At 39.4% G+C, this 25,354-nt stretch overlaps 1 protein-coding gene across 4 annotated transcripts in view; it reads left to right on the forward strand.

Annotated features, from left to right (window-relative positions):
• The window catches only part of GAB1 (GRB2 associated binding protein 1), a 99,039-nt gene extending 79,476 nt beyond the window's left edge, over positions 1-19,563 (forward strand). For 2 of the 4 annotated variants that reach the window (XM_063136119.1, XM_063136120.1), the window contains 5 exons: positions 5,719-5,808; positions 9,226-9,319; positions 10,594-10,717; positions 15,348-15,470; positions 17,731-19,563. In XM_063136119.1, the coding sequence (XP_062992189.1) occupies positions 5,719-5,808; positions 9,226-9,319; positions 10,594-10,717; positions 15,348-15,470; positions 17,731-17,889 (590 nt within the window). In that variant the 3' untranslated portion in view covers positions 17,890-19,563. The remainder of the gene's footprint in view (positions 1-5,718; positions 5,809-9,225; positions 9,320-10,593; positions 10,718-15,347; positions 15,471-17,730) is intronic. The other 2 variants (XM_063136121.1, XM_063136122.1) reach the window with 1 other exon arrangement.
• The last annotated feature ends 5,791 nt before the right edge of the window (positions 19,564-25,354 follow it).

Below are 25,354 nucleotides of genomic sequence, written 5' to 3' on the forward strand. Positions count from 1 at the left end.
TTAAAAAAAAGCTTTGAAAGGAAGTCCTTATGGAAATTGCATGAGCCAACAGCATGGGGAAGCATAACACATTGTAGACTTATTGGGTTGGATCCAGACTTGCACTCAGTGGAATTCTGCTGGGCTGGAGAAAGGGGGCAGGACAGCAATTTTCTCTGATTCCTTCCTGCAGTCATGGAAAAAAAGCTCCAGAGGGTTGGGGGGATTCCCCAGAACTGTGTGGGAGGAGGCACTGGTGATGCTTGGGAAAGGCATAATTGGGGAAGATTGCTGACCTACCTCCTACTTCTAGCAGGAAGCCTCTGCTGGATTCTGGCACCCTTTGTGAATGGAAGGAGCCCTTCTGTTCATGGTGGGACAACTCTGGATCCAACCCATTGTTTAGAAATACAGAGATAAGTGAGGGGTTTTTTTATTCCAAAAAAAGAGCAAATACTTAAGCATGTTCTGTATACATATCAGAAATAAATGTCATTTCAATAATGTTTTTGATAGCACTATGCATTGAATTATGTGTTTTTAGCAATTACGCTTTTTGCTGCTCTAATCTTTTCAAAGCTTGCATGTGTTGGTGATGGTACATGGGAAGCGGCATTGCTAGCAAACTGGGATTCAACTTGGGAAAATCCTTGTCTTCCTCCTGTGCCACTGGGTCATGTTGGTATAAATCAAAGGACCTTTGATCTTTTGAAACGGTCATATAAATCCTGCTAGTTAGGTGGCCTAAAAATTCTTCTCATTGGCTTGTGATTTGGTAATAAAGAAAGAAGAAGAGAATTGTGCTCACGGGTAGAGTGTGATCTCAGAAAGATGATGTCTGAAATGAAGATTTCTTATATTGCTGAGCACCATTGCAATCTATCAGCCTTCCCCAACCTGGCACCCTGTGTACGTGTTGGACTACAACTCCCATCACATCATGGTCCTTGGACATGCTCGCTAGGAATGATGGGAGTTGTATGCTAATGGATCTGGAGGGTACTATGCTGGGGAAGGCTGTTCCGTATTGTTGTTGTTACCCTTTTTCTTCAGTAGAGCTGTGTTGGTAGGGCTGCAGTGACTAACATTACAATACAGGCCAGCAGTACAGAAAAGTAACAGATGGCAAAAAATACAAATACAAACCCATGTCTAGAGATTGGAATGTATTCCAAACTGGAACTGAAATTCCCACGTTTTCTAGCACACAGGAAATGATTGTGAATTATGTTAAAAAGTTTGATAAGAGCTCTGCGCTCATGAAAAGAACTAGTGGAGAAGAGGCAGCTCTTGGCATGCCATATAAATGTATCCCACTTTACCTAAAGAGCCAAAGAACAGAAATACTTCCAAAGCTGTTGGGGCTTGTCTTGTGCGCTGTATTAGAACAAGGATGCCACACTTTTTTATTATTATTAATATGCTTGTTCCTATCAAGATAATAGCATGGCATTTCATACGCAGTGGTAAATTATAGGTGTCATTGAAAATCTTTTAACTTGCTTGATTTGTAATAGCTGTCTGGTATTCTCACTTACAACAGCCTCCCCCAGTCTGGTTCTCTCCAGGTGTTTTGAACAATTCCCACCATCCTTGACTACAATACCTACATGCTAGCTTTGATTGGTGAGGGTTGCAGTCCAAAACATTTAGAGGGCACTGCATTGGGAAGGCTGCCCTAGAGTTACAGAACAAATCTTCAAACGTCTGTGGCTTGAATCCTATGATAAGTTAAGAAAATTCATGAAAGGAAAGTTTCCCATCCTGTCTCCGGCCACCTGTGTCCCCCCAAAAGTCCCTCTAGAAGTTCAGGTTCCTTAACCATATGGGATAGGGCAGAAGGACTGTTTGGGGCAGGGGGGAATTGCCCCAAATGGAGAGGGACCTTCATTCTGTAAACTTCCTTAAAGATGTAATCCAGTGCGTGTTGAGACAGAAAAAGTTGTAAACCTGCATAGGATTGCATCCTAAGTTACCTCACGTTAGAATCCTAGTCTATATATTTATTTAAATAAGAGAAGCTGTAGAATGATATAATTCTATAGAGTTGGGGAAGTGGATGAATTCTTGACTAAATGGTACATTTAGTCAAATACATTTTTTACAGTCAATTCTATGTGTATCTACTCAGAATTAAGTCCCATTGCTTTCAATGAGACTTTTCCCAGGTAGGCTTGTGTAGAATTGCAGCCTTAGAGGAACCAAATTTTACACCTGAGGCTAGTAAAGGATGTTGTTTCTGTGTGAAAGTAGCCAATAGTCAGTAATCAATAAGATGTTGTTTATTTATTTTATTTAACTTTTATATTCTACTCTCTACAATGGGACCTTAAAGATGGCTCACAATTTTTAGACTATTATAATTGAATAGACTAGCAGTTCCCATCAAAGTGGTTAAACCCTCAGTGTTTGGATATTAGCAAGGAACTCCCAGATCAGTAAGACTACTTGAGCTTAAATTCATCTCCCTCCCACTTGAATGACTAGTGCCTTCAGAACAGAAGAAATGATAGTGATTCAAAGAAAAGTTTATAATTAGCTGTAAGAATAAAAAGTCATCAGTTCCCCTAGATTTATTTTATTTTGTTTTCATTTTTATTTATTTATTTATTTAAACAACAGGGTACATAATTAATCAGCAATTAAAACAAGACAATAGGTAAAAAAATTGCATCACTATAAATTAAGACTGACAAAGAGAAATGTGTCATTGACTTTCTGGATTATGATTAAAATCAATTTTGATGTAATAAAACTAACAAATGGTTTGTTCCTGCAAATGTCTTCAGGACATTGTGTTTAAAGGTACAGGATGACATGTCTGTAATAAATATTAGGGCAGGGTGTCTTCTGTAAACCAATGCTGAGTCTTGTGGATTAGAAGTTAGATCTGCTTTGGTGATTTTTTTTATTAGTATTCCATTGTTGATTTTGTACTCCGAAATAACTTGTAGGTAAATGAAATTGAATGTATATACTAAAAGGCGCCATGTTTCTTTAATCCTGAACACTTACCTGTAAGTAAGTCCCATTGAATTCAATGGGGCTTGCTTCTGAGTAGACACATACAGGAAAGCACTGTAAAACAGGTCATTGGTCCCCAGGTTTTAAACATTAATACCCCAATATCTTCTTGCAGTGCTGTTACCATTACACTGGCATTGAATGATATTTTGTGATATATTGATACCCAAGTTGGTGTGCCCAACTTATATGATTATGATTCTATAATCATGTGACTTTTGGGAGGATGCCTTTTTTTGCTATTGTTAAACAGTTTTGAGTCAGAAATTATTATTGATCTAGTGCCAATTACCCAGAGATCTAACAGTATATTCCAGCCTGCCCTTATGATAAGGGTATTAACAGTAATAAACAGGTATTACTGATTAAATTCAATTAAGGCATTGCAAATTAAAAATGTTTCCAACCTATCATTACATATCTGCAAACAGTTTTGTTTGGAGTATGTTAATGTTATGTTTCTAGTGTCAGCATAGATAAGGGTCAGGTTCACCCACACCAGTGGTATCCCAGAATTCACACATTTACTTTTTCTCCCACATAAGATAGTGGCAGCCATCCATTGGTCTGGGGCAACATTCACTGATGCCCACTGTTGCTCTATTTCACTACTAACGCTGGATAGGGAACACTCTGTTAAGGATTCCACAGAGGAATGACACATATCTGTACTCGAAGCATGCAGATTTGCCTTGCACCTGCAAGGGACTTCCACCACCGTTCATTGAGCGTATGTCTTTCACTGCACATACATCTAGTAGTAATGCATGCTTGATCACCACACACAAGAATCTATATATTTTTGTGCTGTTTTCTCCCAGAAGATGTGTTTCTTAAAGTGGCTCTAAGCTTAGAATGCTAAGGAAATGGCCTGTAGTCCAGAAGACTGCAAACACATTGGCTGCTATAGGAGGGAACAACTTTTGTTGTACTTAGGGATCAACTTCGTTGGAAAGTGATCATAGTCTTTTTGTTCATGGGACCATCTATCTCATACAGCACAGTGAATTGATCTACGTGGTATTACAGCAATATACTTCAATTATTACAAATATTTATAGGTCACCCTGAAATAGAGTTCTCAAGGCAGCTCACAAGAAATAAAATAAAACGCAGTAGTAGTAAATACAGCAATAAAAGTAAGAAACAGCATTAAAGAAAGTCACACAGTAAAAACAGCTTAAAGTTAAGACAGTTTAATCTGAGACAATAAAAGTTCTTCACCTGGCACTGAAGTCATATCAAATTAGGTGCTGACTAAGCCTCTTTGGGGAGAGCTTTCCATAGCCAGGGTACTACTATCAAAAAGGCCCTCTCCCGTAGCCACCCACTGCACCCCACTTGGTGGGGGCACTTGGAGAAGGGCTTCCAAAGAAGATTTCAAGCTTCATTTAGACACATATGGAGAGAAGCGGTCCTAGGCCATGAAGGGCCTTCAAAGTAAAAAAACAACAACCAGCATCTTGAATATAGGTTTGACTCCCCAAATGCAAATGGTAGCTGCAGAGATATGACGCTTACTATTCTGACTGAACTCACCACAATTCCACATGGATCTACCTCTGCAGGATGGAATGGTATGAATTCAGTCTGTACCTCTGAATGTTGGAGGGAAAGACACTTTGCCTCAGATAAATGGAAGAAGAGGAAGAAAAATAAGGATAGTCAGTCCATAGACATTTTGAAAGTGACAGTATTAAAATACACAAGTGTTCCATAAACAAGTTTTTACATAGCCTAAATTTGAAGATCTTATGTTCATTCTTTTCATCCAGTACTTCATTGTTACCCCAACTTTTAATACCTGGGGCACATATTTTTCTGGATTAAAATTGCAAGCGTTCACAAAAATATTTTTCTCAGTTAGCTCCTGGAACAGTAGGCAGGCATTATTCTCACAGCTGCAGGATAATATTTAATATGGCCAGTTTGTATTCCCTCTTGGTGTCCTTTGCCCAATAATCAAGGGTGGTTCCAGGTTTTCTGAGTATTGGTCCCTCTAATTATAGTTCAGGCTCCATTGGGGAATACTGGTGCATCCCTTTTCTCGGCCCACAGATTTGCAAAGATCAATGCTACATGAGGCCTCTCCCATTCTGATGGACATAAGGGTGGTGGATGCATCTAAAACTGTGGCTTAATTTTTCAGGGCACACTTCAACCCCTCTCAAGGCACACTAGTTGAGCCACTTCGGGAATCACTGCAGTCTTCCTCTTGTCAATATTGTAATTAGTGAGTCTGTTTTAAGAAATAGTGAGTAGTGCTCGAGCACAACTGCTAATAATGTTGCGCTAGTGTAAATGAATGCTTGCACAGCGTATCTTTTGTAATGGGAAAAAGTGGTGATATTTACCACTTTCCTCTACATTGCACAAGTGTCACTTTATGCTAGTGCAACTTCATTAGCGCTAGCACTGGGACATCATTAAATATTACCCCCTTGTCTTCTTCGTTGATGGCAGTCTCTCCATTATACCCATGTTGCTTTCTTCAAGCAAGGTTTATGCATGCCTTCTGAGTACTATGCTTACATCATAGCATGAGCTTTCATTACACTGCAAAACTCTTTTTGCCGGTCGCTTGCTTTTGCTTCTAAATGTCATCTTTCTGCAAGGGGCTCAGCAACTGGCTTATAGAGTTCCGTGGGTTTTTTTTTTCTAGTTATAATTTTTAAAAGCCCTATATTAAGAAAGACTCTTCTTTTTACCAATCAGGTCAGAGCCCTAAAATTTTAAGACCTAAGCCACATGGTTTAGAGCGAACAGATTCACAAACCATAGGTGACTTTACTACAAGAAGAAAGGGTATGTACTACAGCACTGCATGTTCTGTGAGGTTCTGTGTGAAAACATTTCTAAAAGTGAAATTCGTGTAAAACGTTGTCATTGCTACTGTTATCAAGTCCGCTCACGTTACTTGCTTGCCACAATATTTCCTGCTCAAGGAATTGCATCCCTAAGTATAGAAAAAACTTGCTGAAACATCAGGTACCCACCCAGCTTAGCTCCTCTCGGTACATAACTATATGTATAATTGTTTGTTTTCAAATTATTTTACCTGCCTATAGATTACTTTAACTAATGTCCTCATGTGCAAAGCTTGAAAATTTAGGTAATTGGTCCTGTGATACTGGGATGTAGCAAGAGAGACTGACCTTTATAGGAAAATTTAAATATTAGAATATGTCCTTTTAAAATAAATAAATCACTCTACACAATAAGCATTGTAGTGTTGACCCAGACTGGTGAATCCTCCGTTGTCACATGAAATAGAGGTTTTAATAATGTCAGAAGCGTATCACTTTACCACTTAAAAATTAGCAAATTACAAAATAGTCTATAATGTCTGTTGATTTCAGTGGCATTTGGATGAAATACATTTTTGTATTCTTAGTAAACATCTGCTAAAGTTCTTTACTTGTCAAATGCAGCTATCATCAACCTGTGAATTGCTATTTTGTCTTGTTTTAAGGCAATTGTGTGGAGCTTAATTGGAGATAGGGCAATATAGTTCTGCCTGCTCCAAAATATGGAATATGTGGCATGGCAATGACGACTGGTGTGTTTAAGCACATGCAGAAGGGTAGGAGAAAGGGCTTCCAGTACAGAGACCATGACTTATACTTTCTTAGAACTGCACGTGTGCCTAAGAATGGGCAAAAGTAGAATTTCATAAATTTTAATGGGCATTCCATGATCTTAGAGTGGAGATAAATGTAGAGCAAAGCTTGGGAAAGTTCTCCAGAGACTATTGGCTTTTTTACTGAGAGACAGATGTATATACCATGGTTTGTTGCACCCAGGTTCAAGTCCCAAGAGTGCACCTGAATCTTTAAACAGTCATTTGAGAAGAAACCTCCCTTTGCGCTTTCAAAGGAAACCATGTGTCTTCTAGGGTCGTAGCTTATCCCATTGAATAATAATGGTAAAATCCACTTGGCTATTTTTCTGATTCCACAGACAAATTTGGGAACTTTGCAACCAGCAGCCAAACATGTCTCAGGGTTCAATCTATATAAAAGCGTTAGTAGTGTACTTTAAGCTAGAAATAACCAAGTCTACACATTTAAATTATGTTTTACAAAATTATTTAAGACCCAGGAAAAGCCAGCCTTTAAGGATAGTTTTTTTCTTTGAGCTGTCCCACTACTATCTTAAGACTCCAACTTAATATAAATGTATGTTCTATTAACTTTAATTTAAAATAAATGAGTATTTAAAATTTCTGTGAAATTCAGCTACATTTTAAAAAACCACACATCAGGATCCATTTACACATTTATGCTTGTAAGTGATTCACTTGTCTTCTTAGACATTTTTAAAGTGCTTCGAAGTAATTTTAAAATATTTTTATTCTTGATCATCAACTGATCTAGAATGATTGTGAATGATTTAAAATGCTTTTAAATCGGCATCCTTGGAAGATCTGTCACTCCAGACTGCTTTGAACACCGTGCCTTGGGGCAATGAAAGCTTCTTGGATAGTTCAGTCCTCTGAAACTGCTATATTTGGACATTTGCAGGAGAGGCTCCTGTTATCCACATGAGTAATGTCTTCAGTACTTAAGGCTGTAATCCTATCCAGCATTCCCTAGTCAGGTTGCCTCCAGACGTTTTGGATTATAACTTCCATCACTCAGCATGGCTAGTGATCAGGGATGATGGGAGTTGTAGTCCAAAACATCTGGAAGGCACCAGGTTGGGGAAGGCTGCTACATACGTGGGGAAGGATTGCGCTGAAAATAAACCTCATACAAAAATACTGGGTTGCATCCAATGTTTAGCTCTACTTATTCTAACTTCATTTCAATGGGTCTAATCTAAGATTGGATACAACCCAGTATGTATGAAAAACTTAGTTCTTAAATTGTTCTAATCTAATTTTTATATGTAAGTCAGCTGCCTGCAGATACACTGCCTCAGCCCCTAGCATGGTGGGTGTCAACGTTTTGATGGATTTCTTTATTTTTTTAGTTAATGTTAGGATATAGGTATTTGCTCAGTTATGCAATTAATTTTAATATGGACTGTTGCGAGGCTTTCCTAAATCTAATCACATAGTACTGAAACCTAGTTAGTGTTTTGACGATGCTGTGTGGTTGTTAGGTTTATTAATTACATCTTGGCTTCCCATGTGCTTAATAACCTAACTCTGCAATTAAGGTATTGTAACTTGAAACCACTTCCAATGCTAAATGACAGATCTAGCTGAAGAATCAGGGATTTGGCAGAAATTTGCTTCCTTTTTCTCAGGAGGGTTTCCCATAAAACCAGCACAGCTTCTTAGAACAGAAAACTCTTGGTTATACACACTCCATCAAGACAGTTGACAAAATTTCACCTCCTCTGACTTTAACATATGTGGAAAGGCACGGAAAACTATTTCACTCAGCATTTGTAACAGAGGACAAATGCATCGGTACAAAATTCCACCCTTTTTGTCCTTCCTAAGTCACTCTTTACCACTCTCAAGATATGTTTGACTACAAATCCCATCATCACTAGCAAGAATGTGCTGGGTGGGGATTATGGCGGTTGTAGTCCAACACATCTGGAGAGTGACAGGTTGGATATAGTTCAATTGTCCTATGTCCTAGAAAGGAAGCAGTTTGGTTTTATGTGTAAATCTAAATCGGCTGACCTTGATACTGGTGCGTTATGATGTCAAGATCTTAAAAATGATATTTAGAAACTTTTTATGGAACAAACACATATTTTAATTATTCTTTTAGAAATGATTGGCTGTTAGGACTTTCAGATAGAAGTAGCTCTCCATAATTAACTGTTGTTTAATTTTAAATGAGAAGTCTAGTTTGAGAGAGAAAAACATGGGGTGGATTCCATACCTTAGAGTAGATCCATTGAAATCAATTGTAGTTAAGTTATAATTAACTTAAGCCCCATTGATTTCCATGGGCCTACTCCAAGTATGACTAATAGTGCAATCCTATACATGACTACTCATGTAAGCCCTATTGAGTTTGAGGAGATTTCCTCTCAGTTAAGTGTGTGTAGGATTGCAGCCTAAATCTGGAACCAACTCATGGTCTTAAGTGACATCTCTAATTTAAAAAAATACATTTCCATTGTGAAATTATTTCCTCACAGGCAACCTAAAATAAACAGAATTACAGGGCTATTCTAAGAGTTCCTTTTGAATAATTACAGCCCCCTCCCATCTCCAGCATCTCACTTTTCAATCTTGTTTCCTTCTTTATATAGTAAAACCAGCACCACTAGAAATAAAACCTTTACCCGAATGGGAAGAACTGCCAGCTCCAGTTAGATCTCCCATCACCAGAAGTTTTACACGAGAGTAAGTCTTTACTTCTTCTGTACTCATACTATATTCATTTTCCTATTGGGTATTGTGAATGTGTAAGAGTTAATTGTATATATGTCTACTCAGAAGTAAGCCCCAATTGAGTTCAGTGGGGCTTACTCCCAGGTAACAATCTTATACTCACTTACCTGGCAGTAAGCCCCACTGAACTCAATTGGGGCTTGCCTCTGAGTAGACATGTAGGATTACAATTTAGATCAATCTTTAAATGTGCACAGTGGCATTTCATCCCAATCTGATCTTTAAACCAATCTTTACACAGAAGTAAGTCACACCATGTTGAGATCAGTGGGGCTTACTCTCAAGAAGCTGTGCTTGTAGCATAATCCTATATAGTTTACTTAGAAGTAAGTCCCACTATGTTTATTGGGGCTTATTCCTTTGTAAGTGTATTTAGGATTGAAGCCCTAGTGCAATCCTGTACATGTGTTTCTCAGAAGTAAAACTGAGTAAATAGGTATAAGATTAGAGCCATACTGAGCAATCTTATGTCAGTAGCTGGCTTCTTCTGAACTCAGAGGCTGATAAGTGTCCAATGCACTCGTCTATAGCAGCAGCACTTCGGAGGAGGAGGGGAGGAGGCTGGGGCGGCCATAGGATTCAGCATAAGGCAGCCAGTCTACCCCTCCCCTCCCCCCAGGAACTCCCCCATTCCCCAATATCCAGTTTATCCAGGGCAGAGAGGTAGCTGGCACAGTTCTCTCCGCACTGGCGACAAGAGTGAGGAGCATGGTTTCCTTGCTGCAGCAAAACAATCAATCTTGTGCCCCCCCCTCCAAAAGATACTGTCTAGGGGACACAGGATGGCTGTCTTAATGTATTATCCTGCAGTTTTAGCTATAGCAGAAATTGGTTCATTATACTAAATATTTGATAGCGCCTTTTTTGTTGCTGCACTCCAGGGAGAACCACGTTGGCCCCTCCTTGTTGTCCTTCTCCTGTGGTGTTAAAATGTTTCTAGATCCCCCTGCCTCTCCCCAAATTTCAAAGGCCTGAATTTATCACCAGACCTATATTGTTCTCTTGAGCCATTTTATGATATTTTATTGCTGCTGTATTTACTGTTCTTTCTCTCTTGGTCTTCTGCTCTGTTTGGTTATTATGGTTTTGATTTTATTGTATTTTATGGTTCCTGTTTGTGAGCCATTTTGAACTTTTGTAAGGAAAGGTGGGGTGGAAATATCTTAACTAAACATATGCAGTGTTGCTCCAGCTTCACTTTTTAAAAAGAATTTCTCTTAATTTAGTTCCTCCAGGTTTCCTTTGTCTCCCCGACCAGATTCAGTTCATAGCACAACTTCAAGCAGTGATTCTCATGACAGTGAAGAGAATTATGTACCCATGAATCCAAATCAGTCCAGTGATGATCCAGTATGTTCTTTTGCATCTTAAGTACTCTTTTTCCTATACTTTTGCTTCTTCTTCTGAAAATCTTGTCATACATTTTTCAAAGTGTGCGACAATGACCTGGTTTGCACATAACAATAATGTTGAATTCTAGGTTGTCATGATATGTGACCCCAGCCTCATTAACAAGTCATGGGTTTTTTAAATCATGGATTGTTGTTATATGTGAACCCAGAACTGTGGGCTGTTTATTGGTTGTTCCACCAGTATAGGAGTAAAAAAAAAAAAAGAGCTAGCCGCTCTATTTGCCACGAAAGCATTTGGGATACAGGGAGGGAGCAGGCAAAAAAAGAGGGAAACAAACAACCCGAGGATTAAGAAAACAAACAAGGCTTAAGAAAACAAAGATGGCAAGGACCTAACAGAAACAGAAGAGATCAAGAAAAGGTGGCAAGAATATACGGAAGATCTGTATAGGAAGGATAATAATATCGGGGATAGCTCAGACGGTGTGGTCAGTGAGTTAGAGCCAGACATCCTGAAGAGTGAGGTTGAATGGGCCTTAAGAAGCATTGCTAATAACAAGGCAGCAGGAGAAGACAGTATCCCAGCTGAACTGTTTAAAATCATTAAAAGCGGCCCTTCCAAGAAATTCCTGACATGTGCGGGTGATAACTTTCTCCTACAGAAAGTGGAGGTAGGAACTAGAGGATCAGCAATCCTTGACTTGATATTGACCAATAGGGATGACTTAGTGGATAAAGTGGCAGTTACGGGAACTCTGGGGGAAAGTGACCATGTCATACTTGAATTCTTGATTATGAAGGAGACAAAAGTTGAGTGTAGCTATACACGTACTCTAGATTTTAGGAAAGCTGATTTTAATAAACTCAGAACTATGATAAGTAAGGTCCCATGGCAAATGAGCCTAATGAGAAAAGGAGTGCAGGATGGGTGGGAGTATTTAAAAAAGGAAATTTTAAAGGCACAGTTACAAACAATTCCAACAAGGAGAAAAGATAGAAGACAACAGAGGAAACCAATGTGGCTCCACAAAAAGCTTAGAGATGACCTGAAAACAAAAAGGGATACATATAGGAAGTGGAAGGAAGGCCAGGCTACAAAAGAAGAGTACAGACAAGTGGCGCAGAAGTGCCGAAATGGCGTCAGGAAGGCTAAAGCTCAGAATAAGCTGAGATTAGCGAGGGATGCTAAAAGCAATAAAAAGGCTTTCTTCAGATACGTGAGTAGTAAAAGACAGAGGAAAGAAATGGTGGTTCAACTGCTTAATGAAGATGGCAAATTGATAACAGATGACAAAGAAAAGGCTGAAGTGCTCAATTCCTACTTTGCCTCAGTCTTCTCCCAAAAGCGGGTCTATGACCCCCCTGGAAAAAGTGAAGCAGAAGTTGAGGGGGCAGGATTACAGTTTGAGATTGATAAACAAATGGTCAAAGAACACCTAATTTCCTTGAATGAGTTCAAATCTCCAGGGCCCGATGAACTGCATCCTAGAGTAATGAAGGAGCTAGCGGAAGAACTCTCAGAACCTTTGTCTATTATCTTTGCAAAATCATGGAAGACGGGTGAGGTGCCGGACGACTGGAGGAGGGCTAACGTTGTTCCTATCTTCAAAAAGGGCAAAAAGGAAGAACCTGGGAACTACAGACCAGTCAGTCTGACATCCATCCCTGGGAAAATTCTGGAGCAGATTATAAAGAAGTCAATCTGTAAACACCTTGAAATCAATGCAGTGATTACTAGAAGCCAACATGGATTTGTCAGGAACAAATCCTGTCAGACTAATTTGATCTAATTTTTTGATAGGATAACTTCCCTTGTGGACTGTGGATGTCATATATCTTGACTTCAGCAAAGCTTTTGACAAAGTGCCCCATGATATTCTGATTAACAAACTAGCTAAAAGTGGGCTAGATGGAACAACTATTAGGTGGATTCACAGTTGGCTACAGAATCGGACTCAAAGAGTACTTATCAATGGAAGCTTCTCAAACTGGGGAGAGGCAACGAGTGGGGTACCGCAGGGCTCAGTCCTGGGCCCAGTGCTCTTCAACATTTTTATTAATGATTTGGACGAGGAGGTGCAGGGAACGCTTATCATATTTGCAGATGACACAAAATTGGGTGGGATAGCTAATACCCTGGAAGACAGAAACAAACTTCAAAGTGATCTTGATAGGCTGGAGTGCTGGGCTGAAAACAACAGGATGAAATTTAATAGGGATAAATGCCAAGTTCTACATTTAGGAAATAGAAACCAAATGCACAGTTACAAGATGGGGGATACTTGGCTCAGCAATACTACAAACGAGAAGGATCTTGGAATTGTTGTAGACGGCAAGCTGAATATGAGCCAACAGTCCGATATGGCTGCAAGAAAGGCAAATGCTATTTTGGGCTGCATTAATAGAAGTATAGCTTCCAAATCACGTGAGGTACTGGTTCCTCTCTATTCGGCCCTGGTTAGGCCTCATCTAGAGTATTGCGTCCAGTTCTGGGCTCCACAATTCAAGAAGGATGCAGACAAGCTGGAGCATGTTCAGAGGAGGGCAACCAGGATGATCAGGGGTCTGGAAACAAAGCCCTATGAAGAGAGACTGAAAGAACTGGGCATATTTAGCCTGGAGAAGAGAAGATTGAGGGGAGACATGATAGCACTCTTCAAATACTTAAAAGGTTGTCAAACAGAGGAGGGCCAGGATCTCTTCTCGATCCTCCCAGAGTGCATGACATGGAATAACAGGCTCAAGTTAAAGGAAGCCAGATTCCAGCTGGACATCAGGAAAAACTTCCTGACTGTTAGAGCAGTACGACAATGGAATCAGTTACCTAGGGAGGTTGTGGGCTCTCCCACACTAGAGGCCTTCAAGAGGCAGCTGGACAACCATCTGTCAGGGATGCTTTAGGGTGGATTCTTGCATTGAGCAGGGGGTTGGACTCGATGGCCTTGTGGGCCCCTTCCAACTCTGCTATTCTATGATTCTATGAATCATATGATTCTATGTGATGACGCAGCTAGCTTGTTTGATTGTCTGCCAGACAAACCCTGAGTAGGGTAACAAATCATGGATTCAATAAACTATAGGTTAGTATTATGTGTGAACCAAGTCAGTGATGGCCATACTGATTTGTTTGTTATCACATTTTCAAGCCTATTCCTACAATCATTAAGTTTAGTCAAGCAAAATTCACAACAAGAGAGCCTGTGTGGTGTAGTGGCTAAAGTGTTGGACTGGGAGTCAGGAGATCCAGGATCTAGTCCCCACTCAGCCATGGAAACCCACTGGGTGACTTTGGGCCAGTCACATACTCTCAGCCCAACCCACCTCACAGGGTTGTTGTTGTGAGGATAAAATGGAGAGGAGGAGGATTATGTACACTGCCTTGGGTTCCTTGGAGGAAAAAAGGTGGGATATAAATTCAATAATTAATAAATAAAAATAAATAATCAAGCACAACAGGAAACTATAGAATCCTTAAGCAAATGTAAATGAACTGATATGTTGATTTCTGGAAATTGGGCAGGTCGGGGGAGCTTTCAGGTCACCTGTCCTGTTTTGCAAACAAGTGTTGCCACTCGTTTCCGGGGTTGCTTTAGCAGGTGCGAGCTTCCTGTTGTGCTAACAGTGGATCCTGTTGGCGCAACAGAAATAGCAGAACCATAGCAACACTATAGGATACTGCTCTTGGAAATAATGAGGTACATGTTGCATACGCCTTGTGTATCTGTGTTGCACTCTTTATATTTTCTTTATTTAAGCATAAAACCAGCTGTGCTTTCTTAGAGGCCTGTGTAGTCCAGCATTGTGTTCTCCATAGATAGCTACCCAGATGTGCGTGGCAGGGATGGAAAAGCTGTGTTGCTGGACTACTGCTCTCACCATCTCGGACCATTGGTCATGGTGGCTGGAGCTGACGGGATTTGTAGCCTCACATTTGGAGAACCACAATTTCCTCACCCATGGCCTATGGTCATGGACCTTGGTCACCCATGGTCCACAGGTCACCCATGGTCCACAGGCAGAGCATGAGGGTATTGGCTCTCCACCACTGTTGTTCCCCAGCAACTGTTGCACGTAGGCAGACTGCCTTTGATTCTGGAACTAGCATATTGTTATCATGACTAATAACCATTGAGCCTTCAAATTGTCTACTCGCCTTTTAAATCTTTCTACATTGGTGGCCATCACCACAATTTGAATCAGTGAATCCCATGGTTTGACAAAGTACTTGTTTTTGTGTGTCCTGAATTTCCCACCCTTCAGCTTCTAGTATTACAAGAGAGGGAGAAAAACATATCCCTATTCACTTTCTCCATGCCATGCATGCTTTTATAAACCTCTATCTTGTTCCCACCGAATGTGCTTTTGTTTGTTTGTTGCCAGGAAAATACTTATGAAAACACATACCAAATTTGATGTTGATCTTTGTGTCCTCGACTGCCGTGCTATTGTCAATTACCTTGTTGTTAATTAAAGGCAATGCTGGCTTTAAAATATTGTTGGCTCTTTAAAGGTGTGTTACAAAGTGAGATCTCTGTCTAAATCTGTTTCTAATACAATGTTCAGAATGACATTATTATATTAAAGCTGTTGCTATTGCTGACTTTTAACTAGTCCTCTTACAATTTTAGGGTTTGTTTGGCAGCAGCAGTCTTGATGGAGGAAGCAGCCCGATGGTAAAACCTAAAGGTGATAAACAAGTGGAGTATTTGGATCTGGATTTAGATTCTGGGAAAACTACCCCACCTCGCAAGGTAAACAAAACTGAGTAGGAATGAACCCCTGGTGCAGCTTTGGATGCCCACGGAGACAAAATGCTTGAGGAGATCACCCTCAGTAGCTAGCAATGAGAGTCCTTTGTCTTTGGGAATCTGGATTGTAGCCAGTACTACTCTGTTTATGTGTTCAGGATACTGAGGCTTAATAAAACATACATAACTTAGATTAATATCTGTGTGTATGTTTTATCCTCCTCGTGTTTTTTAAATAAATAAATATTGGATGGCTGGATGACCTCTTTTCAGTTGTTAATTAGAATGAAAATTCCATGACTGTATTTGTATGTGTTATAAACCATGATGGATTCAGTCCAAACTCATATGAGTAGATATCCCATACTTGGAGGAAACTACATATGGCATGGTGGTAACCCTGGGCAGGATCCAATGGTGCCTGTACCAGGGCACATGCTGCTGGCTGCCATAATGTAGTGCTTCCGGAGGCAAGCCCCGAAATGACTGGAAATGCGAATTTCAGGGCTTGCCCCTGTAAATGCTACATTGCAGCTTCTAGTGGTAGGGCTTGTGCATGTGCCGCCCCCCAGCAAGGCCAGCCATGCGTGCACCAGGTTGAGAGGCCACTCATACAAGGGCTCCATTGGATCCCGCCCCCTGTGGCCCTCCAACTCTCATCATCCCTAACCATTGGCCTTGCTGGCTTGGTGCTTTTGGGAGTTGGAGTCCAGCAATGTCCAGAGGTTTTCCCACCCCTTCCATCTGACATAACAGAGCTCTGTTCTCCTGCCTCCTTCCAGCATATGCTTATGGGCACTCGGCATACCAGGCTGTTCTGGGGAATAGGAGGCCTTTGTACAACTCCCATACATCCCTTTCACCTCAGCTTGTTTAAGGAACATCTTCCTGATGCAGTTCCCTGTACTGGCCCGGTATGGTGTTTGTGCTGTGCAGAAGGGGTAAAGCAGGGCTGTGTTATGCCACCTGAGGATCCATCCATAGGCTGTTGCTCTCATGTTCTGCTTGCGGCCTTCCCATGAGTATTATTATTATTATTATTATTATTATTATTATTATTATTATTATTATTATTTATATAGCACCATGGTCTGATACAACATGACTCTTCTTAAGTTACTCTCCTTGCTTTAGACTGGACCATGTCCTAAGTATTATTATTAGCTTCAACATATGTTTGTTTTTTGAGATTGCAGTTTACCTTAACAAACTTACAATGTAGTAAAAATAAAGCTAACACTAATTAGGGAAATGTCTACTGTTAATATTTTCTTTTTCATTCCTCATTATTGCAACATATAACTAAAATAATCTCAAGAGCTAAATGCCCTTTACTCTGAACTTTTCTGATTAAATTCGGCTCTTGCCAATGAATCACTTAAAGCTTTATCTCGTTAATCTACTAGTTAAATCTTGGAGCCAGTAATCTATGGCATCAACAAAATAGAGAACTATAGAATCTTAACTATCACCTGCCTTCTTCCAACGTACTTTCCATCTTGTATGCATATATGTATTTAATATCCCATCTTTCTACTGCATATAGTACTCAAGGCAGCCAACAATAAAATACAATATAAATAAAAATTATAATTAAAACAGAAATCAATTACAACACTAAAACAAAGAAACGAACAGCACCCAGTGGTTAAAGACTGATTCAACAAATAAGTCAGTTTAAAAGCCATAAAAAGCCACATCACTTCATTATGCAAAGCTTAGACTGCAATCAGCTTGAGGCCAGGTTATTTAAAGGATCACCTCCCCCATATGTACCTGCCTAGACCCTAAGATCATCTTCAGGGGTCCTTCTACCTGAGCCCCTGCCAAAGGAAGTGAGGCAGGTGGCTACCAGGAGGACAGCTTTTTCTTCTGTGGCAGCCCGGCTGTGGAATTAGCTTCCTAGGAATGTTTGCCTAGCACCTACAGTGTACTCCTTTTAGCTCCAGGTAAAGAGCTTTTTATTTTCCCAGTATTTTAGCGTCCTGGTCTTTTAGCTCTGCTGTTTTAAACCTATTTTACTAGATTGTATCCTGGTTGTACTTTTATATTGTGGTTTAAACTTCCATATTTTATATTTTATGCTGTACGTTGTAGTTTAAATTTTTGTGAACTGCCCAGAGATCTTCAGCTATTGGGCGGTATAGAAATTAAATGATTTCTATACCACCCAATACCCACATATCTGGAAATAAGTTCCATTGAACCCATGGATTTATATTAGCCTATCTTATACTTATTCTTTCCTTCATTTCTTTTATAGAAAAAGAGCAGTGGTTCAGGTAGCAGTGTGGCTGATGAACGAGTTGATTATGTTGTGGTTGACCAACAAAAAACACTAGCACTGAAGAGTACAAGGGAAGCTTGGACTGATGGGAGGCAATCTACAGAATCTGAAACACCAACAAAAAGTGTAAAATGAAAAAAAGAATCCACTCCTCATCTTGTTCAAATGTTTATAAAAAGAGCTGCAGTTATGCCATTAATTGGCTGAAGAGTACTGGACAATTCTTCAATGATTCCTCCCCTCCACCTCCTTCAAATATATACAAATCAAAATGATGTCAACATGAGATAACAGTAATCTGTGGGTGATTCATACCATGTAAGATAATTTGTAAAATAATATTGCTTAGGTTCCAGAAAACATTTTGGCCTGAAGTTGATACATCTTTAGTATTACAATGTTTTATGCACTTTTTTCCTGTTAAAATGTTGGTTCAGCTTTCCTCAGCTAATGTAGTTTTTTAACACCTTCCTCTCCCCTTGACCCCCAACACTACTATATAACATTCTAGGAAGTAAGCTACTTGTATGATATTAAAATTAAGATCTGAAGTGCATTTTACTAGCTCAAAAATGAATTAGCAAGGAATAGTTTCACAACATTAATCTACTTGAAATGTCAAGAGATGATTTGTTAGATACTTATGTTTTATATTTAATACATGCAAAAGAATATTTGGAAGTCTTCAGGTTACTTTCATAACATAAATGGCTGTGAGTTAGTAATAATAGACATTATTGGTTTTAGGATCTACCCTTCTGTCTTATGCAATAGCACACTAATAGAGGAGGCTCCTATTGTATTTTCATTGATAATTGTGTTTCTTGTTCAGTAAGTGAAGATTCTGCAGGGAGGGATCTTTGCACTGAAGAATGAAACACCATGTAATCCTGCATACCACTGTTGGCATGCAGTAATGAGTGATCTTACACTTTACTTGCAAACTGTAACTTTTACATTATTTACAGAAGGTAGAATCTTTAACATCAGGTACGTACCCTAGCACTGTGGTGCTGACACACTTATCAGGTTTAAACAATGAGTTTTTAGTTTTCTACTGCTACCAAACTTTAGTATTGGTTTTTAGTATGAAAATTAATAAGACAGTTTGACAGTCACTGTTTGTAGTACTAGAAGATACTGTGATTTTTTTTTTAAAAAAAATTAGATTGCAATTCAGATGGAAATACTATGTCTTGATGCCATAGTGCTCTTTTAATGATTCTTGTTACGCCTAGTTTCCTGCCTGGCCTTATATTTAAATTCCTATGCAACTGATATCTTTTAACATCTTGGTTTTTAAAAAAAGAAAGAAAAGAAAAGATGCTAAATCAAAGTGACCCTGGTTTTTTTTAAGTCCTTCTTCCAGGTACAGAATTCATATTGAGTACTTTGATTTATTGATTCAGTATCTCTACTCCAAATAGAAGCTTCCCCTAAATTAAAAACGATTTTAGTAGGAAGGGAAAAAATGTAGTTTTCTTTAAAGTACACCTTAATAAATGCATTAATCATGTAACAATGGCAAAATCTACTAATTCATTCTTACATGGTTACATTAAAGTAAACTTGCTTATTCTCCATACTTCCTAAATATTGAATGAATTTAGAAATGCTGGCCTTAATATTGCACCTAATTTACCATTTCCCCACTCCTTCCCATCTCAACAGTATGTAAATTGTCTTTATTCCTAACAAGGTTTCTTTTTAAATTAGAAATATTTTGATGTTTTGAATGTTTTTTTTTTAAAAAAAACTAAACACTTTGCATTTTGAGAAGAATTTTAAATAAATTCAAGTTGTTCTGTTTTTGATGTGTGCAAGTTGTTGTCGATTGAAACGATTGGAACATAGAAAGCTGCCTTATACCATTGGTCCATTGAACCCAGTATTGTGAACACGGACCGGCAGCGGCTGTCCAGGATTTCATGATTAATGCAAAGTCACTCAATTGGGTGACTTTGGGCCAGTCACTGACTCTCATCCTAACCTTCCTCACAGGATTGTTGTGAAAATAAAAAGTAGAGGACCATGTAAGCTGCCTTGGCTTCCTTGTAAGAGAAAAAAAGGCAGGATATAGATATAATAATAAATAACAATTTTAAAAAGAATTGACCCTGTATAAAGGAAAGGCTTTGTCTGTTGGCCAAGGGAACTAAGTTGCAGCAGAGGCTCCCGGCTGGAGAATGGGATGGTGATATTCACCAATTCCTCCTTTACCCTGCAGCCCCAATTTTCCTTTATATTGTCAGTATAAACAGAAGGCAAAGCTTCTGGCAGAGATTCTTTCTGCTTCTTGGCGCTCAGTCTCACAGGACTTCTGGTTGTGGTCTGCTGCTGGCCTTCTCCACTGCTTAGAAATGGAGGATTCCTTCCTTAAGGCCTAGCCTCACACCACTCCACTTCTAACTACTTGGTCTGGGCCATTTACAAGCCTGCTTGACCAATCTTGTCTCTATTGCTGTCCAGACATAAAGAAAGACTACCTTTCCATAATGGGTTTCAAACCAGGCTTCAGGTCTAGCTAATAAGCAGGCCTATCCCTTCCGGCCTCCGAAAGATATATTTTACAGCCAGCTTAAGCCTTAAATTAGAACCTATTCTGGAACCTAAATGTAACCTATTCTGTTCCATACACAACTTTGTAAAATATATACTTCATCATGGCCACGGAGAGGTCCCATTATGTCACAATTAGTGACATCTTACGTCATTTCTTATTTTTATGAAAATTCTGGTGAGGAATGAGAATTCTGGGGAGGAGTGTGGCAGGGTCAGGGCAGGGGTCTCAGGAACTGAGATGGTGGCAGGGTGGGGCTTGCTTTGTGGGGATGGGCCTTACACTTCCAGCTATAGTGGCAAGTGTAGCTTCTCAAAATTGAAGCTCATCAAAACATACTTGCAACCTATCATGGTGGATGAGAGGGCAGGGCACTAGGCAACACGACAGAACTATCACAGGTTTTACTTGCAATATTTTTTTTGTTTTGTAGCAGTTCCTATCTTTTGATAAACCATTTTTTTATTTTAGAATTTAGGATTTTTATCTTTAAAAATATTTTTTTAAAGTTATAAATAAAAAAGGTATCCAGCTGACCTCTTACAGCTTTATTTTATTATTATTTTATAGTGTTTACAATATTTAAGGTGCTAAGTGCTCAGTAATGTTGCTTCAAAGTAAAGCTGTATTCCACTGATTTGTACTTAGTACAAATGACTTCAAAGTGGAAATTGACAAGAAACAGACTTTCAAGCTAATTAAAGGAAGACCATTTTTGAAGTTACTACCCAAACAACGTGTAGACTCGTGAAAATAAAAGGTTACAGGCGCTTGCTTGCTTGCTTTTTGTCACCCAAGCAGTTTATTAAAAACACAACCACTGAGTTCAGCTTGGTGCCCCCCTCCTCAGCACGGCACCCTGGGCAACTACCTAGATCCATGGCCAGCCCTGATAATAGGAAAATAAGTGGCTACCTGTTATCATGCTTTGTTTTGCCGCTACTATTCGACCACCTTTAAATATTTTTTTTAAAAAATAGGAAAGCTATTGCTAAAACAATTTATGACTGTAATGCTGAACAAAGACCTTGTGTAATTGGTATCTACATGAGGGCCTTGTTGATCACTTCATCCATGGTGAGTAACAGGTCTAAGTGGAACCAGAATATACTGAATATTTTACAAGAGAACTGGGACACATGCTTAATTGTCTGCAAGACTGACTCAACATGCACATCCATTGAAAAAAAACATTCTTATTGACATCAATGTGTTTAAAAAATATTGTGTGTATCAGCTTACTCTTCTATTGCATAATCATAGCATATAATTTGTTCTAACACTGGTTTCTACAACTTGATGCTTAGGATGCTTGTTCCAATATGGCAGATGATATGAAAGCATTTTCATTATTCAAACACCTAATGAAAGGCATCTGTGAACTCTAAGGCTGGAAATAAATAAATGGGCCCATTAGTTGTACTTCCACTTAATTGAATAATTTTATCAGTTTATATGTTGCTTTTAATGATGACATATGCTGTTGACATAGTTCCACATAAATGGGTTCTGAGATGAATAATTGTCTTGCCATTTTAAAGATGTAATTTGGATTTTAATGCTTCTGTTAGCTAAGTAGATCAAGGGCCACAAGACAGGCAGAAGATTTCTTGCTGCATTATGAGATTTATCACCAGTGGAAGCCAATGGCTCCAATGTCAGTGGGGCAGCGAATCTGTTCCAGGTTTCAGTCAGAACTCTAAAGGACCTATCGAAGGTGCTTCAAGATTTATCACCAGGTGACTGCAATGTCAGTGGAACATTGAATCTGCTCTGAATCAGTCAGACCTCCGAAGGAGCTCTCCAAGGTGCAAATCTGCCTGCCTCCATTGTTTATGACATTAAAGTTGTTAACCTAGCTATTATTGAACATACACAGGATCGATACTGAGCAAGTTAAAACAAGCCTGGAACTATACTGAATCTGTACTCTAGGCATGTCCTATTTTCTATTACCTGGTGCATAGGAAATTTTGATCTTCAGATTAGGTTGTCTAGTTGGCACATTTCTTCAGGTACCTGCCTTTCAAATGGAATATTTAGCCTCAAAAGACACACAGTTAAATGTCATTATTATTTAGGGGGAGAAATTGGGTATCACGATAATGATGAAAGCATTTGCTTATTAAGGTACATTTCCCCCTTTCTTTCTTGGAGCAGTGCTTTTATGAACTGCATCAGACCCTGACCAACACGTTTCTTGTTGTAGAAAGTACTATAAACTGAACTGGAACCCCTCTTTTGTACGTGGGCGATGCATGTTTTCCATATTAAAGACTTGAACTGGAAATTGGAGGACTTGTACTGGAAACTGGAGGAACACATTGAGCTCTCCAATAGCATATAGCAGTGCTGAGAGCTTCTGGTTATTGTCCCTGCCACTCCAGGGTTCTTTCATCCATTATCATGCTTTTCTTGTGCCCAATTCCAGTTACATACGATGATTGTTCAATTCTGTCCCTGGGGACATTTTAAACTAGCTTCTCAGTGTGAAAGTAGCTTCTCAGTCAGAAAATGACCCATCCAAACAATGATAGCTCTGTCTATCCTTTTTACTCCTATGGGCCCCTCCCTCCTTCCCTTCTCATCCAGCCGTTCTATTTTATTTTTCCTTCCATCCAGTTTTCAGGGGTGTGTGGGTTTCTTTCCATCTGTTTACTTCCCATGCCATTGAGTAATTGCTGTACTGTTTTGATTTCTACAAGCACAGGGAACCATCATTCGTCCATCCTCTCAGGCAGGGGAGTCTTTGTCTGAGGTTCTACAAACAGGCATCGCTAAACTAGCCACCCTCTACGTTTTAAGTCTGAACACTGAGCTGCTGGTGGGGGGTTCCCTTGAGATATTTTCATACCCCTGCAAACTTCGGGATTATTCTGAGTACACTGAAATCTTCCTCCTGTAAATTGTTGGTGCAGTTTTGGCTACATTTGTCAGATCAGAAGAAAGCATGAATTGATATTAGAAGGGACAGCATTAAATTATAGATTTTATTGGGCAACTAATTGTTTACCACTTCACTGTTAAAATGGAATATATAGTGCATAACCAGGCTGATGGGTTGGTGGTACTCTGATCTTGTTGCTATGAAAACAAAGTGAGAAGCAGATTATGCAAAACTAAGCACCTAGCTCAAAAGGAACAACCTTTATATATGCAGTGCATTTGGATTTGCTACATTGCTAATGAAATCTGAGAACCTTGGTATTTCTCTTGGCAAGTCATAGCAAAACCTACAATTTAGTTCTTATGTCAGTCAGTGAAAAAAGTCCTTCCAATGGCAATATATCTTAGAAAGAGAAGGAGAGATCCACAAGGCCACTATCGGTGGCGAGCTCCCTCTTGTGTATGTGGATGACACTTCACCAGTCACATACAGTTCACGACAGATTCTACTGGGAAACAGCCTAAAAACGTCATGCTCACGTCTTCAACCACAGACTTTTTCTGAAAGATTATTTTAGATGAAAATGTGAAGTGCCATTTCTGAGATACGATATGTCTGTCATTGTGAGGGTGACCGAATATATATTTCTAAAGATTTTTGTTTTAAAATGCTGCTGTGTAGATGACAGAAATTTGGCATTATTTGGCCCATTGCCTGGAATAAATGTTTCCCTTGCAGTTCTCTCTCTCACACATTTTCTCTGTACTATTCCACCCAGAAACTTTGCACAATGTGCTTTATTATGTAGGGATGTTTGATGGTTTAAGAGTTGGGATTTTGGTCTTTAACTAGCAAAAAATGAGGGGAAAGAAACAGAAAAAAAGACCCCTGTATCTCTATATAAACACTTAGGTAAGAAGTTTGATAAACCTATGGTCTGAGTTATTAAAACTATGAACAAATAAGTTGTGGTTGGCAATCTATTTTAAACTTTGTGTGAAATATTAGTTTTTATATTAAACTTTGTACTACCTTATACCTATTCAGGCTATTAGTACAGGAATCTTAGTATTATTTACACTGACTAGCTGCTGTTCTCCAGTATTTCAGACAGGGTTCTTTCTCGGCTCCACCAGAAGATGCCAGGGATTGAGCCTCGGACATTCTGTATGCAAAGCATGTCCTTAACCAGTCAGCTACAGTCCTTACTTCTGTTCTTCAAAGCCACACTCCTTTCTTGAAAGCGGCGGGGTGGGGGGGAGGTACTGGCCTGGTTTAAAAAAGTATACATCACTATGGCAATAATCTTGGAAGATTAATAATGTACTTTAGCCTAGACACATCTCTTCACAGGCTCCCCATAAACACCTGGCTGTCTACTGTAGGAAAAGAATGCTGGCCTAGATGGGGCTTCAGCCTGATCCAGCACAGTTCTTACTTTCTGAAGTGAATGTATTTAAAAACAGGACTGCTGAGACAAACATTTGCTGCATACCTAAACTCAAAACTTATATCCAGGAGACTTAACATGTACTGTTCGGTTGTTGTTGTTTTAAAGATACGCAGTTGTGGCACTGATTGTTTTATAGAAGGGATGAAGAACTTCTTTCTTCCCAAGAGCCAAATTCCACCTTGGAGAAACTTTTAGGGGCAGCACTCCAATGGTGCGTGGGGTCTGAGCCAAAGAGCTCATGATAAAATACCAGCATAGTGTAGTTTAAAACTTTTACTGCCAGTAACTAAGCCTTAGGAGGAGAAGCATCTCAACCCTTCAGAGTGGAGAAACAAAAAGCACCAAGCAATGGGAGGTTGGGCGGAGGGGAAGAAAGTAGGAACCATCTGGCGCTGTGGGAATGAGGGCATAGCCATCTCCAGAAGACCAGATTGGGACCTCAGGAGCACCAGATTTTGCTCCCAGGCCTGAGGTTCCGCAATCTATTTTATTCAATTTTCAAAGGAGTAGTTATCTTAGTCTGTTTAAGGCAAAGGTGGGGAACCTCACGTCCCACGGCCAAACCAGGCCCTCCAGGTTCCATATTGTGTTTTCCAGGCTTATGTAATAATAATAAATATAATAATAATAATAATAATAATAATAATAATAATAATAATAATAATAATATATTTATTTATTACCCGCCTCTCCCTTTGGA

Source organism: Elgaria multicarinata, chromosome 10, assembly GCF_023053635.1.
Source record: "Elgaria multicarinata webbii isolate HBS135686 ecotype San Diego chromosome 10, rElgMul1.1.pri, whole genome shotgun sequence".
Taxonomy (NCBI): Eukaryota; Metazoa; Chordata; class Lepidosauria; order Squamata; family Anguidae; genus Elgaria; species Elgaria multicarinata.